The sequence below is a fragment of the Saccostrea cucullata genome, unplaced genomic scaffold, assembly GCF_032062105.1.
Source record: "Saccostrea cucullata isolate Sc308-1 unplaced genomic scaffold, CSIRO_AGI_Scuc_v1 ctg1039, whole genome shotgun sequence".
In the NCBI taxonomy this organism is placed as follows: domain Eukaryota; kingdom Metazoa; phylum Mollusca; class Bivalvia; order Ostreida; family Ostreidae; genus Saccostrea; species Saccostrea cuccullata.
Genome location: NW_026928226.1, coordinates 3,086 through 21,988, shown reverse-complemented (window position 1 = coordinate 21,988; position 18,903 = coordinate 3,086). Strand labels below are relative to the sequence as shown.

General features: G+C 33.1%; 2 protein-coding genes across 2 annotated transcripts; both read right to left on the bottom strand.

Moving 5' to 3' along the window:
• Window positions 1–1,070: 1,070 nt before the first annotated feature.
• LOC134276825 (neurogenic locus notch homolog protein 1-like) lies at window positions 1,071–6,427 on the bottom strand. The gene is made up of 8 exons (XM_062759115.1): window positions 6,373–6,427; window positions 5,514–5,786; window positions 4,958–5,203; window positions 4,034–4,384; window positions 2,882–3,790; window positions 2,306–2,452; window positions 1,630–1,834; window positions 1,071–1,234 (listed from the first exon to the last, which is right to left on the bottom strand). Exons 1-8 carry the CDS (start codon window positions 6,425–6,427, stop codon window positions 1,141–1,143), a joined length of 2,280 nt encoding a protein of 759 aa, XP_062615099.1. The 3' UTR covers window positions 1,071–1,140.
• A 4,923-nt stretch (window positions 6,428–11,350) lies between these two features.
• LOC134276850 (zinc finger protein 714-like) lies at window positions 11,351–18,299 on the bottom strand. Its single transcript, XM_062759137.1, has 3 exons — window positions 18,186–18,299; window positions 12,644–14,613; window positions 11,351–12,036 (listed from the first exon to the last, which is right to left on the bottom strand). Exons 2-3 carry the CDS (start codon window positions 14,508–14,510, stop codon window positions 11,534–11,536), a joined length of 2,370 nt encoding a protein of 789 aa, XP_062615121.1. The 5' UTR covers window positions 14,511–14,613; window positions 18,186–18,299; the 3' UTR covers window positions 11,351–11,533.
• Between the last annotated feature and the right edge of the window lie 604 nt (window positions 18,300–18,903).

Below are 18,903 nucleotides of genomic sequence, written 5' to 3'. Positions count from 1 at the left end.
ATCATTATCCTAAAAGTGTACCTGGTTAGAGGGTGGAAAAGGCTGCTATGGATATTCCAAACATGCAGTCATTTGGGATCTCGTTTGAAGCAAACGCTATACGATTGTTTATAAAAGCTTTATATAAAAATTCTTCTTAAACTGTATAAATAAGAAAACAAGATGAATATTTTAGTTTTAAAATTTATATACATGTACAACAAAATTTCAAAATTTGATGCCAGCTAAGTACTTGTAGCAGTGCCAACCCTGCAGGCAATTCAAATATGAACTTCAAGATGAAGAAATCAGCTTTTAAACCCTGAAAAAATAATTATGATAATTTTAATTTCTAAAATAATTCAACTAAATTCATTTTTTTTTTAAAAATCATGGATCACATGAAGTAAACAATACACAAGGAAATAAAAAAAAATAAACAAATATATCATAGAAACCCTTTACTTCTATGAAAAACGCCTTCTGACTTTAATATCTAAATAAGTGGATGTAAGCAAAAATTGATGTGCAATTTCTTACCAAATTTTGAATTGGTCCCCGTGTATTCAGTCTTTTGAACTGCTTTTGCATGTTAACAGATATGTCCATGGAAAATTAAAAATGAACGCAACCACACATTGTTGATGAATATGTAAGTAAAAACCATCAATATTGAAAAACACATGAAAGTTAAATATATGTCACAGGCAATGGAAACTAGTATTTATAAATAAAAAGAAAATTTTTTTTAGCTCTTACAATTTTTTATAAAGCATAGAAGAGTAATCATAATTGTCCTACATATAATAGCAGTAAAAAATATCATATGTCAATATCTCGATCAGTATCACTGATATTATGTAAAAGGTTATTTGTAAAAGGGATAACCTTACCTTAATTGTTGAAAAAAAATCGCGCGCGTTTTTGCGATACTCTTGCAAGGAGAGATAGAGAAAGATAGAAAGGAAAAGGAAATAGAAAGAGAGTAAAAGAGAGAAATTATATGAACCTGCAATCAACTTATATTATTATGATTGTAAATGAATACAATGTATATACATGTAACTTATTCACATAATTATTTTCTTCGAATAAATTCTTGAAATTATATAATATATTATTTTGAAAAAGCATCAAAAAAATTATAAAAATATTAAAATATTATAATTTAATGAATTTTAAATTGAAATGAAATAATGTACCTGTTAAATATTCTGGAGAAGCTGTAGTGTTACTGCTTCCTTGTAGAACACATCTGAAATATGTAGTAAAAAATTATATGTATAATTTTCAAGTCTTTGACCACTATTAACTTTTATTCTGCTAAAAATTGCATTGTATCTTAAAGGCTTATATGAAATACAGTTGAACTTTATTATCTAAAAAACCGATATATCGAAAATCGGTGTTATATTTCAAAATCCTCTTTTGACTAGAAGACTAGTACATTTCATTTTTTCTCTTAGCATTTTATCCTCCCTACCTCTGATATCTAGATGCCCCCAAATTTAATCTTGGTTCTGTTTAATTCTAGGTCACGAGATTTTAATGTATAAATACTTATAAACAATGTATAATTCATACAATGTTTAATAATTAAAAGAAAATTTTTATCGTAAACAGAAATAATTTGCTTTCCAGATTATATACCTGTAAGAGCCGTCCTGTGAAACACATTGTCCAACTTTACATGGATTGGAATCACAATACGTATAGGACAGCTCACAGTGTTTCCCTGTGTAGAAGACTCCGTTATACTGTCTACACAGACAGACATACAGACCAGACTTAGTGGGCTTGCACACACCGCCATTTTGACACGTTTGATTCAGACATGGGTTTGGAGAAACATCAGCTGTAGAAAAAAATTTTGCTGTGAAGTTTTTTTCAAATCTGGTAATTCGAAAATGTCTTCAGAAAGGCTTGGTATCAAAATATTTAAGTTTTATTTCGTACTGTGATACTGCTCCTGTTCCGAGTATACGGAAGTAATAATTATACTAGCAATCAGAATGTACTATTAGACAGGCACATGTATTTACATTCGAATTCTAAATTTGAACAATTAAGATTTGCACTAATTATTTTCTGAAATATTGATTGTCAACAATGAAGTTGCAAGTAATAAATTAAGGCGCGTGTAATCAAGAAGATGAGCAACAATGAAAATACATGTACCTGTTGTAGTTGTGCTTGTGCACAAGAAGATAAGCAACAAAATTATAGCTGTTGTACTTGTGCTTGTATACACATGACGATGGGCAACAAAATACCTTTTGTAGTTGTGCTTGTGCACATGACGCTGACCATTGTTACACATGTATACCTGTTGAAGTTGTAGCCTGTCTACACTGTAGACCGGCGAACCCCCGAGCACAGATACAGTGGTGGGTAAAGTTAGCAGTAGCCTGACAAATCCCGTACCCACAGTCCGCTTCCCTGCACGGGTTTATCTCTTCTGAACAAGAGGCTCCTGGAGATATTAGACGTGAAAATTCAGGAAAGTGATGAAAATTATATACATGTACAGTGATTAAAAAAAGAGAATTTAAAATTAGTGAATTAAATTTCTTTGAAGTCATTATGTTATTTTGAAGAGTTCTATATATGCTCAATTTATATCTTAAACTTGATATTTTGAAGAAAAAAAATGCATAAGAGTTTGCCCTTTTTCTTAATTTGGTATGGAGAAAATTTAAATAAAGTAGAATATCTTTACAAATAAATCATAAAACATGCAGTGCAAAGGTGAAAAGTGATTCACTCAGTAATGAAATTTTATCTTCTTTTTAAAAAACGCAATTGGTAATGGTATATACACTTTTCTTTTGTCATATTTTTTTCTCAAGTGATATGTGTAACTCTATGGGTACATGCATCTAAACTAAGAACATCTGCTTACCTGTAAATCCATTATTGCAGATACAGATATGACCACCATCTTTGTTTTCACACCTGCCATTGACACAGGGGGAATTTCTGCAAAAGTTGATTTTAACATTACACCTTTTCCCTTCGAATCCTGGATTGCACCTGCAGTAGACATTAGGTGATGACGTCAAATTCATGACGCAAGTTCCGTTTCCGCAATCTAATCCCCGGCAGAGTCGAGGAGTTCTACAATTGATTCCTTCGTATAAGTTGTCACAGAGACACCTATATCCGGTTTGGTCTGAGACGCAGTGTCCATACCCACAATCAACTCCCTCACAATGGTTGATAACGTAATTACATAAATTTCCTGTGAAGCCCGACTGGCAAACACATGAGTACGTATGGTTGGGAGCATATATCATACAATCTCCTCGAACACATGGATTTGGGTTGCAAGGGTTATTGACCTGAATTTCACAGTATTTCCCTGTGTAGCCAGCTTCACATATACAGCGATAATTATTACCGGAATCAACACACGACCCGTGTCTGCATGGTCTCATTAGGCACGGATGGAACCTGACGTCACAGTTTTTGCCGACGTAGCTTTCTTCACACTGACATCCATAGGTATCTCTCCCGGTGGTGTAGCAGGTACCGTGTTTACACGGACTGTTTGCGCACATTCCCAAATATCTCTCGCATCGCTTTCCAGTAAAGTTACCCAAACACTCGCAGGAATAGTCATTGACCCGGTCCACACATGTGCCCCCAAAATAACATGGACTACTGGAACAATCGTCAATATTGGTTTCACAAAATATTCCCGTGAATCCAGGAACGCATGTGCACTTATAGTTGAGTCCTAATGGTTGACAGGTCCCTCCATTTCCACAGCGATTGTTCTCACAAGGGTCTCTCTCAGGTTCAATTTCACCTGAATAATGTATTCAAACTATATATTTTGATTGACTAAATTTGAACACCTATCGTTTACACACTACAAGCTTTGATATTATCGCTAAAAGAATGATATTAGATGTATTTAAGCAAAACAATTTTCGGATTAATGAATGAACCTACTTTTCTTTAATTTAAAATTCAATTTTAATCTTGCACATTGTACATTGTGTTCATCATGAAATATTGTTCAATGATTAATAAGGTAAAAACAACTTACTGAATTCGTAGATTCCTTGAAATGCCATGGCCGTATGGGTTGCTCTAAATCTGACATACAAACTGCTTGACGATGAGTTCACAGCATAAAGTCGACTTGCCACAGCGCAGATCCTCGCAATTAATGGAGAGCTTTCATCATTTCCATCGTGTATCATTATTCCGGCTTCCAGTTCGTTGCAAACGTTTGATTTGAAGTAAACAGTGGGAAATGTCAAGGTTATTCTGTTGTTTTGAGGCGCCTGAATGGTCACATGACAGTCCAAATCCAACATGGCCATATACGGGTACTTCAGAGAAGCAATAGCATGAGGGGCGTAGTTTGAAGCCAAAGTGGCGTTACATGGCCATGCTAGAAAATGCATGATAATTACATAGGTTAATATAAAAAAATATATATAATTGTTCAACAGCTGTATTATTAATTTCAAAAGCTCTTTTAAAGATGTAGACTAATAGATTTTCTTATATGTCAAAACCAGCGTAAAGGCTAAGACAGCAATTTCCATGATACATCGGCCTCCTTAGAGTGATGATTTGCTTATTGTCCTTTTTGTCACCTCCACTAACCTTACCAAATGATCACTTCAATCATTTATTTTGCATTAACCATATATTTTTATTTTATGTTCAAACATTTGTATTATAATTTAAGTAAGTTGATTTCTCGATAATTCCACTGGAATGTAAATTTTGGGGAGGAAAAGAGGAAGGTTATCTTATTTTATGAATGTTGACAAATAAATTCAATATTTTGGATAACATATTTTAAATATACATTTACAATTTTATTTCACAATGAAATGTATATATAAAATAAAGAGTAAATGTCTAGTTTGTTGGGTATGCCGGGGACATCAAATATAGGATATGCTAACGGCCTTCGCCACTTGTAACCTTGATGTATTGTTATAATTTGGTGGACATATACAGTAAAGTAAATGTGTGTGTATCAGTCCTGTGTCATTTGATTGACTGGTATACAACATGTTACTAAGACCGCACGTGCCGGAGGCGTGGCTAAAGGAGAAAGACATGCAGCTATGGGTGTGGCTTATTACGCAATGAAAGGAGCACTCATCCAGGCTGGAATTCTGTTTGATGTGATAGTAACTGCTCTGTTTACTCAGGGCAGAATTTGGGATCTTACGAAACAGATTTTTGTAAGATGCTGCAGAGAAATAAAGAAGACCAAATAAATCTTGTGATTGTTTTTCCTATTCGTACAGTTTTTTTTATAATGAATTGTTTTGCAAGAATGAAGAAAGAATGACGAAAGCATTGGTCTGAGACGCAGTGTCCAATGACGAAGACATTAACCTTAAGGTTATCCTATTTTCAATAAAAATAAATTATTATGTACGTTTAAACAATAAGATACGAAGAAAATTAAGTTATTAAGAAATTTGAATTTTAAATTTATTGCACTTCTACGTCTTCATATTTTATTAGTGTCAAATAACTTTGATGCATGGATTTACCTTTTGATCTCTCGTAGAAGTCTACCCTTATGTTGTCATGGAGACCAAGGTAACCATCTTGAACAAGTAATGTCGTCATATTTGTATAAACACACATTTTACTTCCGGTTGTGTACTCAAACGCATAACAGGGAAACTGCCGCGTCCGAAAGTAGATCGTACACTTGGCCGCGCACATTTCCAGACTGACATCTTTTTCTACTTTTATGGAGTGAGATGGAATAGGGGCGATGAATTTACCAGGAACATGAACATATTCACTTACAGGGCTGACTGAAATAAATAACATTACAAATACAGTTAATTATAATGAATTGTTAAACTTGATAACGATCGATATCCCTATCAGATAAGCAAATAGCTGCAGAACTGTAGCTCTTCGAGAAAAAAAATATATTGACAGTCTGGAGAACTACAGTGCCATCCATTGAAAAAAAAACAGTTATATTATACCAATCAATACGAAACATGTCTAACAATTCTGATCCTTTATTGAGCATTTATTTAAAAAATCGATGTTTGACCGCTGTGTGAGATTTTGGACTTGTTTATGTTTTGTTGGGCCGCTTAAATTACTTCACACAATGCGCGGAGCTAAATCTCATTTGCATTCGTTGGTGTTCGACAGTGATAGAACCTCTTGTTACATCACGGAATACAGTACAAGATTTATGCATGACAAATTAATAATAAAATTAAAGGTATAACAAAACGTCCTCGGGCAAAATGCGTTATGTCGACCCTCCAACCAAACGAGGCGCAGACAAACATTGGGTTTTTGGGTCCGACAAAAAGCATTTTGCCCTCGAACCCAGTCAATAAATGTATAATAAGTGTACATGTATAATCTCTGACTTACCTATTGATGTGACAACTGGGAATATAGAAAAACTGAAAAACACTAAGGAATACATGGTACACTGACAAGGAGAAGTGTTATCCCTACTGCTTTATACACTCAGATAAGAATTATCATTCCTGCAGGTGCTTCCTAAACAAAATAATTCTATCATGCTGTATAAGAATATAAGAACTGGTTATAATGTAAATGTTATCTTTTCGCTGATAGAGAACAATGCAGTCATTCATTTATAAAGTCTCTATATCCCAAATTCTTGTATTTTTATTTCAAGAATGAAGAGTCAGGCTCTTAAATGCTTATTTCGTGCAGGAAAGGACACTTTTGGGTCATTCCAAAAAAAGAAGATATTTTACTTCTCAAAAACATTCTTGGAGCTGTACCTTAGCCAGCAGGGAGCCGTTTTACAAAAGAACTTAAGACTTATAGACCAAAATTTAATTCTGCTTATAATGTTTTTTATGTTACATTAATTTGAAAATTTATATAATTGTTTTTCAAAAAACCATTTAACAATATGTTTTTATATTCACAAATTCAAACATAATCATTAATTTTACAAAATTTTACAATCAACTAAAATCTTTGGTCTTAGTCGTAAGTTCCTTTGTAAAACAGGCTCCAAGTGGTCTGTAGTGTGAAATATGGAAATATTTGCAAGAATCTTCGGTAGTTCAACAGAAAGTGGAATTAACTCGGATTTCATGTGTTTCTGTCAAAGAACTTGAAACAATCATGTCTATATTTATATAACCGGCCATTTAAATGAAATCCTTCTTAATATACGTAATCACATTTAGTGAGTACTTTAATTTCCCTAGCCGAAAAAGGCAAATGCGAATATATATAAGATATAAGAATATAAAATTAGCACTTCAATTTTGACACCAAGAACAAAGAATTCATGCAACACAATACAGCAACTTGTGATCGGTACAATGAGTACTGAAAACTTATTATTATCGCGGCATCCCAGTATTCAGTTTAGAATCCATCAACGACTAGCAGGCTTGGGAGGAATTACATTGTAAAGTAATACATTACATGACCATTACTTCAATTACTAGCAATTTTCGCAACATGCACCTTGTACAATGTAGATACTTATATTAAAAAAAGCATCAGTTAGTGATAATTAAAACCTGATTTGATAATGAAAGCTAAAATGTAAATTTTAAAATTAAAGATACATGTATAACAAAAGCTTTTCCGGTTTTTAAAGTGCAGCAATTTGTAGATATTTATACCGCAGATCATTGTTTCACGTTTTGAAGTTCTGGAAAGAAATTGTGTTCGTTTTCGTGGTACATAATACAAAAATATCACTTTAACATCAAGAATCCTAGAACAGGGGTGCCGTGGTAGGAAGGAAATGCTCCACTTGGTGGGACATTTTATAAAATTTTAAGGAAAATGAAGTTTTATGTTCTCATTTAATTTCATATGATTCAGCAAGTCTTCATTAGTAATACATAGATTACATGTAGTATTACATTATGAACAAAACCATTCAGAATAAGTACATAAAGGTTATTATTGCTTAGTATAATGCTACATAATATAATAATTGAAAAAATTATTTTAAAAAATTTGTATGATACAATATTTGTATTTGATATAAAAACAAAGTTAAATAGCACTAAATCACTTGTCCTAATAAATTTTTATATATAACTAGAGAATGACAAAACATTTACATGTATCAACTCTTTAAATAAAGATGGTCTACATGAATGTAAAACACATGCATATCATGGAATAATGTGGTTACATTTAAATTGCTACTAATATATTCTTTATCCAACTTTTCTTTTTAAAAAGTTGTAACAAATTATTAAGTGTATAAAGAAATATGCTATAGTAAAAAATTTCATTACGAAATAATAAAAAGAACAACCTTTGAAATCTTCAACAAGAATCAGAATATATGGTTCCACAGTTTCATAATGCTAATCATCTACATGACATTAATTTCTTTTCCTCATTTGTATGTGTTATGAATACCTTTATTGGTATAATACTTTGAACAATTCCAATCCCTGTACTATTCAAAATAAACTGTTTTTCCTTAATGGTCTAATTCCATTCTTCGAATGTGAAGAAAAAAGAAATGCTATGAACAAAATTTACCCTCCCCCCTCTTTTCCCGAGAAACAATTAAATTCAGGATTTATTGACATTGGTCCCATAGTACCAGAGTAAGGAGGCTCACTGCATACAAAGGGAGGCAACTTTTAGGTAAAAAGAAACAGTCGAGTGAGAAATACAGGATAATCCCCCTTTCAAATTAAAAAAAAAAAAAACATTGGACCCGACTTTTTGTACAGACTATACAATTCTGAATCAGTTAAGTTCTTTTTATCAAGCAAACACTATATTAAATACAAATGAAACTGTATTTTTCATGAAAATGTTTCAATCTCAAATAACTCTGAATTTCACTTAAATTCATTTGCAAGTTAACCACACTATAATATTGATATTCTTACAACTTGCTTTGGTTATAAATATTCTATTGTATCAGTGAAAGAACCTTTTAAGCCTTCCCAAGTTCCTATAAGTTACATTTAGCATCATACATGTACATTCTTTCCTTTTTTTAAATGAATAAACTTTAATATAAATATAAATAATCCATAGAGGAGTAAGATTATCATTGAAATTTAGGTAAAGCTAATTAAATAGATATGTATAGAATCAACAAATTTTAATAACAAATATTTTCTATTGTACAAATATGGTATTATCCAACATGTCCAAAGAAAGAAAAATAATATTGCTGACAAGAACCAGCCTTTCTGTGTGTATTCTAAAAACAAAAATATAGGTTTGTTAAGATACAAGAAGATATCTGGAATCTTTTCTGGAAATTCTTAACAACTAATACAGATGTACATGTAAAACATTCAAGCAAACAGTCAAACAAATAAATTAAATAAGAGTTAGGTCATTTTAAGAATTAACCCCAAAAATGATTCAGGGGTAAGGGGTGCCAAATCCAAGGTACACATATATAGACTTTAAAAAAAACTTGGAAAGGCCTTAGACAGTGGACAAAAATATATTGATTATGAAACATGAAAAGATTGATGTACAGGGTATAAGTTGCTTACAGACATATGCTACAGCACTAGTGACCTTTTGTTAGGGTGTTAGATCATAAAACTAATCAATTATACATGTAGCACTTGGTTAATGGTAATTTACTCAGTGCACAGCAGTAAGGACATAAAATACAATATATACAATATAAGTCTATAAATAAAGGATATAAGAGCTATGAGGTATATTACAATAGTTTTATCATGGTAGAACTACACTTGTATGATTCATTCCAATAACCCGAATGTTTCCCAACTTTTTATTTTCAAAATAAGTCCAAGGTCTTAATTGAAACAAGATTAAATTAACAAATTTACAGGCACTTAAAAAAATTCAAATCTAGATTTTTTTTCTTTTTTCTAAAGTATTTCTGAATTAAAATTTGACTGGGGAAAGAGGAGCAAATACATGTACATGATGTAGTTATGAAAAAAAATTGTTTGGTTTCTTTTGATAATAGGTTCCAAAAACCTAAAAAAAAATCAGGAAAAAATTTGGTCCAGCAGTTTTACTTTGATCCCTTTCAAAACACATTTGCCATCTTTCTCATTTAAGGAAATGTGACCCTGTACTAAGAGAGATAACTCTGAAATGAATAAATTGCCACTAGTACTTCTTCTAACAAGAGGCCCATGGGCCACATCGCTCACCTGAGCACCAAGGGTAGGACTAGTATAAAATGGCTTTTTATTGTAAAGTTTAAATCCAAAAGTAGTCCCATGACCAATCATGGATTTGCTATTTTTTAGAAAATGATTGAGAAGAAGATTTTTAAAGAATTTTCCTATATATTTCTATGTAAAACTTTGGTCGGCCATTTTGGCCCCGCCCTATCCCCGGGTGTCATGATTTGAACAAACTTGAATCTACACTACCTGAGCATGCTTCCATATAAATATGATAAATTATGGCTTTGTCATTCTTGAGAAGAAGATTTTTAAAGAATTTTCCTATATATTTCTATGTAAAACTTTGGTCGGCCATTTTCGCCCCTCCCTACCCCCGGGGGTCATGATTTGAACAAATTTGAATCTACACTAGCTGAGCATGCTTCCATATAAATATGATGAATTATGGCTTTGTCATTCTTGAGAAGAAGATTTTTAAAGAATTTTCCTATATATTTCTATGTAAAACTTTGGTCGGCCATTTTGGCCCAGCCCTTACCCGGGGGGTCATGATTTGAACAAACTTGAATCTACACTACCTGAGCATGCTCCCATATAAATATGATGAATTATGGCTTTGTCATTCTTGAGAAGAAGATTTTTAAAGAATTTTCCTATATATTTCTATGTAAAACTTTGGTCGGCCATTTTTGCCCCGTCCTACCCCCGGGGGTCATGATTTGAACAAAATTGAATCTACACTACCTGAGCATGCTTCCATATAAATATGATGAATTATGGCTTTGTCATTCTTGAGAAGAAGATTTTTAAAGAATTTTCCTATATATTTCTATGTAAAACTTTGGTCGGCCATTTTCGCCCCGCCCTACCCCCGGGGGTCATGATTTGAATAAACTTGAATCTACACTACCTGAGGATGTTTCCCCATAAGTTTCATCTTTCCTGGCACAGTGGTTCTTGAGAAGAAGATTTTTAAAATATTCCACTAAATTTTCATTAATTCCCAATTATCTCCCCTTGAATAAGGGCGTGGCCCTTCATTTGAACAAACTTGAATCCCCTTCACCCAAGGATACTTTGTGGCAAGTTTGGTTGAAATTGGCCCAGCGGTTCTTGAGAAGAAGTCGAAAATGTGAAAAGTTTACAGACAGACAGACAGACGGACAGACGGACAGCTAGACAGACGGACGCCGGACAAAATGTGATCAGAAAAGCTCACTTGAGCCTTCGGCTCAGGTGAGCTAAAAAACTTTCATTTAAGACCACAATAAATTTCTCAATTTCATGATTTATATCAGTCTGTACATTATATTAAATTTGTATGAATTTCTATTAAACACATCTCTAATTTAAATGGTCAAAATGTAACAAAAAAATCAATTTATCTATAAAGTCAATTTCAAACATTCTAAAACACAATATATATAAACCTAAGATTCATCACCGTTTTCATCATCTGATTCTGTATTAAAACTATTCCCATTATTTGTTAAACCCATACTTTCATTCTCCATCAAACTAAGATCTAGGGAGGTTTTGCTGTCATCCGGATCCCACGACTCATCGGTCACGTGATGAACGTTCCTCAAATGCCTCTTAAGGTGATGTCGCCACTTAAAACAATTCCCACAAATATCACATGAAAACTTCCTAGCCTTCAGCTGCGTGGCTTTATCTGCGTGGACATTGTCTTTATGGCGCTTGAGGTGGTGTTTCCACTTGAAGACACTGCCGCATTCCGTGCACATGAAGGGGTGGTCGTCGGAATGTGTCCTATAGTGACAGGTCAGTTTGTCGCGTCGTTTGAAGGATTTATCACACAGTTCGCAGTGGTAGAGTCTGAGGTCTGAGTGAACAGTCTGCTTGTGTAGCTTCATCTGATGGTTCCTCTTAAAGCTGGCCTGGCAGATCTCACACTGGTAGGGTCGATCATCTAAACAATGAGAAATAATGAGAAATGTATTTTATGAAACAAAGATAACAAGGTTTGAATCTATGAATCACTGAAAATCCTACATTCATGCATAAAAGTTTACTTGAGGTTGTGGTCAGATTGGTCAACTACAAACACTGCACCTGTGACCATGTGTGCATGTATTTATGTACATGCATAACTTTAATATGACATACATATCTGTTAATTTATTTTCTATTTAATCATGTTAATTAATTTGTTAATTTTAAAATTTCATATTCCACTGACAGACACTAACACTAATTCATTTCTTAAGATAATTTGGTACTTTGTCACAGGCAGTTACCGTATAAGTAGAATTTTTAGCGAGGATTTAATTTTGGCATTATTAGCGAGGGTGCTGACATCGCTAAAATTGCTAAAAATAAAATTGCATATAAATTGTAATAGCTTCTTTAGTTACCATTTTGAAATTGCTAAATATACTTTTCGCTAAAAATAAAATACCAGATTTTAGTTAAAAATTGCTTAAATTGCGTCTCGCTAAAATTTCCACTTATACGGTATATACTTTAAGAGTGACTGTGAACTATCAACTATTTTACAAGCAATAGATATTTCATACCTGAGTGAGATTTTAAGTGCTCTTTTAGACTGGAGTTGATGACTTTTTGGCACACAGGACACTGTTTACAGTTCAAACAGTCGCTCGAGGTCAGACAGTGAAGGGCAAACTTCCCCAGGGAATCAAAAGGTAGGAAACACACATTGCAGGTAATGCCAGTGGGCTTCAAATTGTCTTCAATAAATCTCTCAGAATCTTTCTGGAAATAGTGAGAGGTGGTATTTTCTTCTTCTCCATTTTCCCACTTTCTTGGTGGTTTTCCATGATTTGGTTGGTCATGATTTGTGTCAAGGGAATGGTTCTCTTCTTCTTGTTGATTTTCTTGAGCATGGTTGTTGAATGGTTTTGTATGGTTTTGGATTTCTGCTGAAAGATTTATGTGGTTTTGGTCCATGTGATATTCTCTAGGCTTGTTTTGAAAATGGTCCTCTGGATTTTCTTCAGTTTGCCTGCAGACATTAGGTTCTGCAGGTGAAAAAGTCATTTCTCGTTTTGTGTTTCCATCTCGGTGATGTTTATTTGCATGATCCAAGAGTAATCCATCATTTTCAAAAACATTGTCACAAATATGGCATTTCACATAGGTCTCTCCTACATGGCGCGTGTCCATATGCCTCAAAAGGGCATACTTAGAAATAAAACATTTACTGCACAGACAGCAAACAGCTTTCTCTTTCATTTTCTCACCATGCCCAAAGAATTCCTGAATCTTTTCCTTTCTGTCACTGTGAAACTTGCACATGTGGGTTTTTAAATTATTTCTTGTTTTGAATGCTTTGGAACAAATGGGACACTTGACAGAGGGGCCACTTAAAACATCTGAAGATGAGGGATTCTTCCTCTTTCTTCCCCTCTTTCCTTTTATATGTTCACTTGCCACCAAATTTTTCACAAAGCTTCCAATATTCATATCTGATAATTGTCTTGTTTCCTCGATGCCAGCCATTTTTGCAGAATCTTCTAGCTTTAGATTCGATGATAAACTGTTATCAACATTTCTTTCTGAAGTATTGTTGATGGGAAGTGAAACAAAGTCCCTTTGGTTCTCTTTTGTAGGAAATGAAGCATCATCCACCTGATTTGATGATCCGCCATCATCGAGATCTTCATCGTCATCTTCTGTTTGATGAGTCATTGAATGGTTCACAAACAATTCCAAATCGTATAATACAATATGGCAGTATTTGCACTGATAGCCAGCATTCTGTATTGATTCCTGGTCATTGCTTATTTCTTCATTCACAACACTGGTGCTCTGAGCAACTTGAACATAATCTGGTTTTATTCTCTGATGGTATCTTCCAACAAGGCCACTTAAATCTACCTCATCAGAATTATTGCTGTGAGTCATTTTGTCTTTCTCAAACACTGCTGCTTCTTCATTTAACATTTTTTCAATATCATCACTCAAACCGTCATCATCATGATCATAGAGTTCTGTTTTAGACATGCTGTGCTGGGGTTTCCTGCGATTTCTTACTTTCAAATTTTCCTTCTTCTCCGAAGGTAAATCAGATGCAAAGTTACACCCATTAGGCAGTCTTAAATTGCTATTATTTTTATCAGGAAGATAAGTCAATGAGGAATTATTTGTCATTCCTTCTGCAGCACTCTGATCAATATTTACGTGTGTTGATTTTAAAAACTCATTTTTAAGACCATTTCTCACAGATTCGCTTGGCAAAAAGTTCAGTATATCCTCGAATTCCTGATCCGAAGGAAAATTAGGCTGAAACTGACCTTGCCCTTGGATTTCTGCTGGCGTCTTTGAAATATTGATCAATGGGTTTTCATGATCAGCATTTTTTATGGATACCGTGAGTTCAAGTTGTCCATCTTTCAATATCTTCTCAGAATCCTTATCCATTTTTTTACATGATGATTTGGGTCACTAGCTTCTTTGAATGTGAGAGTATGATCTCTTTAAGTACTGCATAGTTTCATAGAGACAGTTGTCCATCTTTGCACTTCTGGAAAAAAAAAAAGTGGAAGTTCAAAACAATGAACATGATCAATGAAAGAAAACGTTTTAAAAAATGCCGTAAAAATGAAATTCTACCCAGTTGTGAGACTGTCATTACTTCGACTCAAGTTAACCTTAGGATGAATTGCATCTTTAGTCTCCTTTATAATGATCACATGATGATTCTAAAAATTAAAATCTTTTCCTAATTTGATACTGCCATAACAATATTGACCTGTTCAAATGAATATTCTGAATTTGTTGTCTTATTAAACCAACTTTTAAATGCAGATTTTTATATAAGAAAACAACATTTAAGGACAGATGATACAAACAAAAAAAAATGGATGCCTGGGGCCAAAATAAAAAATACCTTAGTTTGTTTCCCCTAACGCGACTGACCCAATAAAATCGCGCCGACTGAAAAGATTTTTTAAATAAAATGATTCAGATATTTTTTTATTGTTAACCAAGTTTTATAATATACAATTTCATCAAAATCAGTTTTTATCAGACGACCGCCTTTGTTCTAATGTGATTTTCAAGCATTTGTTGGAAACAAAATGACGTCCAGGTGTGATAACATGGCATAAGTTCTTCATAAAACAATAGTGACGTCTCAATCTTATGCTTTTAGCTAAATGGAATTCTTCAATCTTGAAACAATTCGATAATAAAATTTACCATGACTAATTCAGAGTGTTTCGGAGGTGTCTTGACGTCTCCATGTGAGTGAATAAATTTTCGAAAGGGACGTTAAACAACAAACAAACAAACCTGTCTTTGAATTTAAGGTACGTCATACATGGTAAGGCCCGCCTCTTGGGTAGATACAGGGCCCACCTAGTGAACACATCATTTAATTTCACTGCATTTTATTTAATTTGAGTTTTGATCTAATAACCAATTCATCTATGTTCCTATGTTTACTATATGCCATTATGAATCCATAGGAGTTGTTGTAAATATGTCTGCATATTCATCCTGATAAAAATAATTCAGATGTCCTTTCTTCATGCCTAGATATCTAGTGGTTAAACTCATGAATATGACATTGTATACAGCATTTTTATCATTTGTAGATTCGGCTTGGTTCAATTAAATATTGTTAACATACTCTTTCCAAATAGTTTTGAAATCATGATTCAGCTTCCTGAGACGTTCAGTGTATTTTTCGTTAATTAGACCCTCCAAGATTGGTTGTTTCTTTGCTTTTAATCTCTTGGAGATTTGTTAGGACGACATTTCCCCATTACTCCAAATTTAGACGTACTCAACACTTTTTTTGCTATTAAGCAGTGGCGGATCTTTTTTGAGCCAGCATCTTCTGCAACACTGCACATAAGTTTTTATGGTCCCCTTTGAAGGGCAGTTTTCAACGTTACTCATTGGGATTTGAACCTGCGATTTAAAATTAGCCACTTTACTTCTTAACTCCAAAGCAAAATGCTCCAGAACTACTGCACATCTCATGGCCCTCTAAAAAGTACATTGATCATCTATAAGCTCTGAAGGCTGATGGAAGGTTTGAAAAAATATACTCGTATATGTCTGGTCTTTGCGTATTTGAGAATCTTGTCTATTTTATTCAATTTATAGAAATGTAATGGCGTGAGATATTTCACAAGTTCAACTAAATAACAGTTGTGAATTAATTAATCATGAATTTTGCTTTTAAACGGCATATGTACGATACTTCGGCATTTTGTTCACACATCGCTTTCTTTTGTACTTTTCTTATTTATAAAGGTAATTTTCCATTAAATTTTAGTATGTATTTTCAAAGCTGCTGTCAGAAAATAAAATTGTTTACCTACCTACCGACCCAACTTGAGAATTTAGGGTCGGGTTAGGGGAAACAAAGATATTTTTAATTCCGGCCTGGATTGGTATATATTTTGTGGCCTAATTTCATTGAAAATGATGCAAATAATATATTTCTAGAGTATAAAGAAATTGTAAACCTTCTATGATGTGCACAAGTCTACCACTCTGAAACCATCCTTATTAATCTATACAAATATTTTTCACTTCAAATCCTATTTTTGTAAAATTTTCACAAAAATTTTAAAAACTACACAGTGAAACTTGTTCATTTTATTTATCAAAACATGACTCAAGTCATTATTTTCAAATTATTTGACAAAAGTTTGTTTGTATCATCTGTCCTTAAACAGAGATTTCATATTTTTGGATATCGTCGGTCCTGTAACACACCTGGCCATGCTGACAAATTGAATACCATGCCAGGTTTGTTTTAGGACTGACCACATCAAAAAATATGAAATCAGTGCTTATATTTACATTCTCTAATTTTCCTTCTTCATAAATGCTTATTTCATTCATCTTTCATGTGAATTTAGTGCCTTTCAAAACTGATGTGCTCAATAGATGTAAGAACCGTTTATGATGTTGCAAAGTTAAATAACGCAAACAAACATTCCAAGGGAAAAAAGTGACAAATTAATTTTAAATGCACATTTGTTGTATTTTTACGTTTATTAAACAGGGTTAAAGTTTTTAATTAAATTGCAAAACTGTATTTTAGTGTTCCTACATTACTTAAATTTTCATGTAATACCTACTGTGTATTACAAATCCGCATGGTGACAAGGTTTTGCGTGTTTTATAGAGATTTGAATGTCGTAGATTTCTAATGGATTTCATAAATAAAATTACACTGATTCGAATGTTAATATAGTACAGACTATATACATGTAGTAGTAAAGCCTAGGCTGAGACATTATGTCATATTACAATTATTATCCTACAAGTAGATAGATAACTCTCTCTCCCCATTATACAATACAATTGTTCGTCTGTTTGCTCCACTGTGGGCCCAAATAGGTTGAATAAATATTGTGGTATTCTATTCTAAAAAATTATACTTAGTAGTAGGCCATGAAAAAGTAAACAGAATGCAAAAATGAATAAAAGAAAATGTTTTATCACTTAATAAGTCATTATTGATTTAGCATACCGACTTACAGTACTTTGACTAGGCCTACTTCTTAATTCAGGGATCAACATTAACGGTTGTCCGATTGACCGGGACAAGTAAAACCTTTGATGTACTTGTCCGATCCGGCAAGTGGATATTTCTGATAGAAACATTTTATAAACAAAACAATAAACTGAACTTTGTGTTTACAGGATAGTAAATGACAGAAAAATTGTTAAGATATATTTTAAAAATGTAGCATCACCGTCATATATAAAAAAAATTCCGCCAGTTAAGTTTCAAATAGGAATTAATTTGTCACTCTTTATTATTTAGTAATTTACAACAACAAATTAAGATATAGTAACTGGCATTTTCTTCTTTAAATTTTGGGCAACCAAGTTTTGCGTTCGGACAAGTCAAAATTGTAGCGCACTTGCCCGAAGGACAAGTGAATATAAAATTTAATGTCTATCCCTGTAATTACGAATACTGATGAACAAAACTAAATTTCCGAATACCGAGGAAACGCTGGCTAAAACACTAAACAGAGCATTTTTTCTCATGACATCAACTTTTTGTTCTCAATAAACAATTATAGAAAACATTTAAATGAAGTACTGACAAAAAAATCTTACCAAGTGTCAAACCTTGCGTATTAAATTAAATTCAACTGCGAGTAGGCCTGAAAATGAAAATTGAACTGTGAACACGAACAATAAAAACATTCCAGTTACCTCCCTTGACAAAACCAACAGCAGAAATGCTGCCGTAAGGCTTATATTTTTCCGGTAACGACGAAAAGTGACTACCGAAGAATATTACAACTGGTCAGTATAATTATTCTACGTAGAAAATGGCCTCGTTTTCGTAGGAATTATGGCCTTTGGATAATATTTTCCCTTGTGGTCATTGTATGATAATCATTACCCATACCACTTGGTTTTGGATTGTTGTGTCATCTTTTTTAAAAAATTCATGAATAGGTTCGATTTTTTTTCAAAAATACAAAGTGGTCATTAAAATCACACTGTCTTATGATCTGAACTTAACATTAATAATACAAGGTGTTTTATCCCCATTAATTAAAGGAAAACACAACCAATGGGCTATATATTAAAGTACATGATTTCATGCATTTTACATTTTTTGTGTATTTTTAAAATATCACTTGAAAAATCTTACGTTATAGCATTTTCAAATTCATAGTATACATCTTTCAAATTCGTCGTTTTCCTGTCAACATCAATTTGTAAAACAAGATTTCTCAGCAAATCAATCTTATTTTCCTCAGTCACAGGAATTTCATAGCGATAGCAGATGATAAGAATCGCAAGGGCACACAGCAAGTTTTCA

Excerpts from the sequence above, each read along its gene's own strand:
- LOC134276825 (XM_062759115.1), bottom strand. The coding sequence starts at position 6,427 with ATGTATTCCTTAGTGTTTTTCAGTTTTTCTATATTCCCAGTTGTCACA. Across the intron at positions 5,787-6,372 it reads CCCAGTTGTCACATCAATAG|TCAGCCCTGTAAGTGAATAT; the intron begins GTAAGTCAGAGA and ends TATTTATTTCAG. Across the intron at positions 2,453-2,881 it reads CTGCAATAATGGATTTACAG|GAGCCTCTTGTTCAGAAGAG; the intron begins GTAAGCAGATGT and ends TAATATCTCCAG.
- LOC134276850 (XM_062759137.1), bottom strand. The coding sequence starts at position 14,510 with ATGGATAAGGATTCTGAGAAGATATTGAAAGATGGACAACTTGAACTC. Across the intron at positions 12,037-12,643 it reads GCACTTAAAATCTCACTCAG|ATGATCGACCCTACCAGTGT; the intron begins GTATGAAATATC and ends CTCATTGTTTAG.